This window comes from Micromesistius poutassou (genome assembly GCF_964030765.1).
Source record: "Micromesistius poutassou genome assembly, chromosome: 3".
NCBI classification, from domain to species: domain Eukaryota; kingdom Metazoa; phylum Chordata; class Actinopteri; order Gadiformes; family Gadidae; genus Micromesistius; species Micromesistius poutassou.
In genome coordinates, this window is record NC_140273.1 from 6,899,001 (window position 1) to 6,904,645 (window position 5,645).

Sequence of the window (5,645 nt, forward strand, 5' to 3'; positions counted from 1 at the left end):
GCTACAGGGGGAGAGGCTGGCTGCAGGGGGGAGGGGCCAGCCACAGTGGGAGGGGCTGGATGCAGGGGGGAGGGGCCAGCCACAGGGGGTGGGGCCAGCCACAGGGGGCGGGGACGGCTACAGGGGGTGGGGCCGGCCACAGGGGGAGGGGCCGGCCACAGGGGGGAGGGGCCGGCTTCAGGGGGGAGGGGCCGGCTTCAGGGGGGAGGGGCCAGCCACAGGGGGGAGGGGCCAGCCACAGGGGGCGGGGACGGCTGCAGGGGGCGGGGCCAGCCACAGGAGGGTGTGGCCAGCCACAGGGGGCGGGGACGGCTGCAGGGGGGCGGGGCCGGCTTCAGGGGGGAGGGGCCAGCCACAGGGGGGAGGGGCCAGCCACAGGGTGGAGGGGCCGTCCGCCGTGCGCTCCGTGGTCCTTACCGTCTCCGAAGAGCATGAGGATGGCCAGGTCCACGGCGCGCTTCCAGCCCGAGTCCTTCTGGATGGCGATGCCGTAGCCGGTGGTGGCGAACACCTTGCCGCTGCCGATGGTGACCAGCTTGCAGCCCTCGTCGCGGCCCGCCATGTAGTTGAGCACGGCCGCGTCGTAGATGAAGGCATCCAGCTTCCTGTTGGGGTGTGGGTGGGGGTGGGGGGGGGGGGGCACGGGGGTGATTGACAGAAGAAGCAGCGTGTCACACACAGACAAAGAGGTTCTGCTCCCGGGTGGAGACCTGGGAGTTTTATCGGCCTCATTTGATTTAACGATCCGGGAGAGAATGTGTTTTGTTGGTTTTGAGTTTCGCAGGCATCTTGACGTCTTCAAACGGTAGCGTTAAAGGTACAGGCCTTTATCACCCTAACCCTAACCCTAACCCTAAGTCTGGGATTCTCGCCTCTGATTGGTTAGAATCTCCTCCGGTTGGTTATGGTTAGGGTTAGGGACAGGGTTAACCCTAACCCTAACCCTAAACCTAACCCTAACCTTAACCAGAAACTCCCGCAAACAGCTAGGACTAATCGAAACACAATCTAAAGGAGAGCCTTCTAACCAATCTTCTAACCAATCAGAGGTGAGAATCCCAGACTCATCCTACAAAAAAAGAATATTGCGTACGGTACATGATGCACATGTGAACCAGTGCAGCTGATGGAGTTAATAACTGGTTTGTAGCTGTGCCACGGCCCGTGATTCACATCATGAAACACACCTGGGTCCACCCCTACTAACACACCTCTGTGCTGAAGGCCTTCGGCGTACAAAAGGTATGTCTCGGACTTTCCACACGATGCATCACAAAACCAATTATTAATTTAGCTTGTGTAAGAGTGAGAGTCTAGTCAGTGTGGCATTGTCATCCATTTAATCCTTCAAACATCCATCAGTCTGTCTGTAGGGCTGATAGGTTCCCCCCTCGGTGAGGAGTGATGGATAAACTGACACGCTGGACCCCAGCTGGGTGCTAAAGCGCTATCAAACAGCGCCCCGCGGCTACGCTAATCTGTGTGTACAAAGCGGCGGTCGGAGCTCCGCTGGAGTCCTGCCTCAACAGGATGACGCCACCGCCCTTACTTAACGTGATGCTCTGCATCCTGAACTGCTCAGAGGTCGAGAGAGAGAGAGAGAGAGAGAGAGAGAGAGAGAGAGAGAGAGAGAGAGATAGATAGAGAGAGAGAGAGAGAGAGAGAGAGAGAGAGAATAGCGGTTTCCAACACCGTAATGTATGACACAGATTAATAGGCGTTGACCTCGTCACCTTGTTACAGGTATCTGGATCGCTCGGATTGGACAGAGAGCATTGTGGGAAAAGAAAGGCAGATGAGAGAGAGAGCGAACGAGAGAACGAGAGAACGAGAGAACGAGAGAGAGAGAGAGAATGTAAGCTCTAGCAGCAAACTACAAGTTGCTATTCTGGGCTCCAGCGGCTGGCAGGATAGAGCCACCCTACTGGGCGCCACCCACACAGTTCCTTCTCCCTCTCTCTCTCAGCTCCTTCTTATCCCTCCTCCATCAACCTTCCATTGGGTCTCTCCACCCCTCCCTCTCTCCACCCACCCTCTCACTCTCTCTGCCTCCCTTCATCCCTTCCTCCAACCACCCATTCATCTCCCTCCCTCGTTCCATCTCTCTCTCCACCACCCACCCCCCCCCCCGCCTCTATCTCCACCCACTCTCTCTTCCAACCCCCCTGACTCCCCCCCCCTCCCTCCCCTCCCTCGTTCTCTCCCTCCCCCCCCCCCCCCTCCCTCCTCCTCACCCTGACTTGAGGCTGTGCAGGGCCTCGTCCACGTTCTTCTGATGGAAGCTGGTCATGTAGCTGTGCATGTCCCGGTAGTTGTTCCGGATGTTGCGCTCCGTGCTGCCGTTGGGCACCGTGCCAAACCGGAAGGGCGGAGAGAAGTCGTTCGGCTTCTGAAACTGTGTTGGGTGTGTGTGTGCGTGCGTGTGTGTGTGTGTGTGTGTGTGTGTGTGTGTGTGTGTGTGTTTGTGAGTGAGTGTGTGAGTGTGTGTGTGTGTGCACGCATGTGCGTGAGTGAGTGAGTGAGTGAGTGTGTGTGTGCGCGCATGTGTGCGAGTGAGTGAGTGAGTGAGTGAGTGAGTGAGTGAGTGAGTGAGTGAGTGAGTGAGTGAGTGAGTGTGTGTGCGTGCGCGCGCGTGCGTGTGTGCGTGCGTGTGTGCATGTGTGTTTGTGTGTGTGCATGCGTGTTAAGGGAGGGGAGAGCAAGTAAGAGTTGGGTGGGTGGGCCGGGGAGGGGAGGGGAGGGGAGGGGAGGGGAGGGGAGGGGAGGGGAGGGGAGTGGGCAGCAGAGAAGAAATGGTAAGAGCAGAGCTAATGACAGGGTGAGAGGTGGTGAGCTGAGAGAGCCTCCTTGGTTCGGACCAAATGGCTTTTTAATGCTCCATTGAGCGAGCTGCGTGGCTCTGCGTCGGGGTTCCTCAAATATGAAGTAATTGCTCAGGCGGGCTTCCGCTAACTCAGGCAAGGACAAAAGGGCACGGAGGCTAAGAGGCGTGAACAGGTGCTCACCGGGAGCACAGATCAGCCACTGGTGACAGGGACACATTCCTGCTCTTGGCTTCACACACACACACACACACACACACACACACACACACACACATTTCCCCCTGTAATGCATTGCTCATCCACACCTGTCTCTCCACCTACGGCGCCCATCCCCCAGACCCTCCACCCCACCCCAACACCACCACCACCCCTACCACCTAGCCACCACCACATACCACATCATAACTATGTGGCTGTTGAGAGTGTCCCTGTGATAAAGGGCTATACAAATGAAATGGAATTGGATTTAAATCCACCACCAACACCACCACCAGCACTACCACAAACATCACCACCAGCACAACCACCTCCACCACCACCTCCACCACTAACACAAACACCACCACCACCACCACTACCACAAACACCACCACCACCATCACCACCACCTCCACCACTACCACAAACACCACCACCACCACCACTACCACAAACACCACCACCAGCACAACCACCTCCACCACTAACACAAACACCACCACCACCACTACCACAAACACCACCACCGCCACCACTACCACAAACACCACCACCACCACCACCACCTCCACCACTAACACAAACACCACCACCACCACTACCACAAACACCACCACCATCACCATCACCACCACCTCCACCACTAACACAAACACCACCACCACCACAATCACCACCACCACTACCACAAACACCATCACCAACACTACCAGCACTACCCACAAACACCACCACCAGCACAACCACCACCACCAGCACAACCACAAACACCATCACCAACACTACCACAAACACCACCACCACAAACACCACCACCACCACCATCACCACCACCTCCACCACTACCACAAACACCACCACCACCACCACCACCTCCACCACTAACACAAACACCCACCACCACCACCACTACCACAAACACCACCACCACCATCAACCACAAACACCACCACCACCACCATCACCACCACCTCCACCACTACCACAAACACCACCACCACCATCACCACCACCACCACTACCACAAACACCACCACCACAAACACCACCACCACCACCACTACCACAAACACCACCACCAGCACTACCACAAACACCACCACCCCCACCATCACCATCAGTACCACCACCACCACCACCACCACCACCATCACCACCATCACCACCACCACAACCACCACCACCACCACTATCAGTACCACCACCACCACCACCACCACCATCAGTACCACCACTACCACCACCACCACCACCACCAACACCACCACGCCCCAGTTCATGCTGGGTCAAAGACCCCATCCCACCTTCTTGTCGGACAGCCCTGACACCTGGTCCACGTACTCCTCCTGGATCATGAAGGCGGCCAGGTTGGCGGTGTAGGAGGCCAGGAAGATGACGGCGAAGAAGGCCCACACCGACACCATGATCTTACTGGTGGTGCCCTTGGGGTTCTGCACCGGCACAGAGTTGTTGAACACCAGGCCCCACAGCAGCCACACCGCCTTACCGATGGTGAAGGACGGACCGCCCGGCTCTGGTAGAGAGAGAGTAGGAGAGAGAGAGAGAGGGAGAGAGAGAGAAAAAGAGAGAGAGAGAGAGACAGAGAGAGAGGGAGAGAGAGAGAGAGAGAGAGAGAGAGAGAGAGAGAGAGAGAGAGAGAGAGAGAGACAGCGAGAGAGAGAGACAGTGAGAGAGAAAGATAGAATGACAGAGACAGTGTGAGAGAGAGAGAGAGAGAAAGAGAGAAAGAGAGAAAGAGAGAGAAAGAGAGAGAGACAGTGAGCGAGAGAGAAACAGTGAGAGAGAGAGAGAGAGAGAAAAAGAGAGAAAGAGAGAGAAAGAGGGAGAGAAAGAGAGAAAGAGCGAGAGAGAGAGACAGTGAGCGAGAGAGAGACAGTGTGAGAGAGAGAGAGAGAGAGAGAGAGAGAAAGAGAAAGAGAGAAAGAGAGAGCGAGAGAGACAGTGAGCGAGAGAGAGACAGTGTGTGAGAGAGAGAGAGAGCGAGAGAGAGAGAAAGAGAAAGAGAGAGAAAGAGAGAGAGACAGTGAGCGAGAGAGAGAGAGAGAGAGAGAGAGATAAATATACAGTATACGTGTCAGTACAACAGAGGGAGGGCCGTCAGCCAGCCTAACCACGGCTCCCCCCCCGCCGCCTCCCGAGGACCGCCGCCCACCGCCCCGCCGCGCGGCGGTCATGTGGATCAGCGGCGCCGGAGACCCCGCCCCGCCCAGGGGTCACCGGGCCGCCACACCGGGCCGACCTCGCCGCGGGCTGACACAGACCCGCTGTCTCAGTGGTGGGTCAGGGGGGGGGGGGGGGGGGGGTGGGAGGCTCTGGGAGGGAGTGACAGCTGTCCGCCGGGGTAAACCTCACCCCCCCCCCCCACACCACCCCGACGCCGCCTTGAGAGAGCCGTCTGTGACCGGCGAGTGAGTGAGTGAGTGAGTGTCTGCGGCTCTGACGGCGCCGGCGGGTCGAGGCGAGCCCCTCTGGGTCGCCGGTCGCATCACGTTAGCGCTCCGCACGTTGACAAGCAGACGTGATGTCACGACTGGCGCTCGTTCACGTCTCACCCACCGCAGGCGAGTTGCTCCTCATTATGAACGGAACGGTCTCCAAAAC

General features: G+C 57.8%; 1 protein-coding gene across 1 annotated transcript in view; it reads right to left on the reverse strand.

Annotated features, from left to right (window-relative positions):
• grin2bb (glutamate receptor, ionotropic, N-methyl D-aspartate 2B-b) overlaps nt 1-5,645 on the reverse strand; it is a gene marked incomplete at both ends in the record, with an annotated part of 75,886 nt that overhangs the window by 11,076 nt on the left and 59,165 nt on the right. Inside the window, 3 exon segments of the mRNA XM_084465409.1 lie at nt 418-605; nt 2,235-2,395; nt 4,328-4,557. Coding sequence (XP_084321535.1) covers nt 418-605; nt 2,235-2,395; nt 4,328-4,557 — 579 coding nt within the window.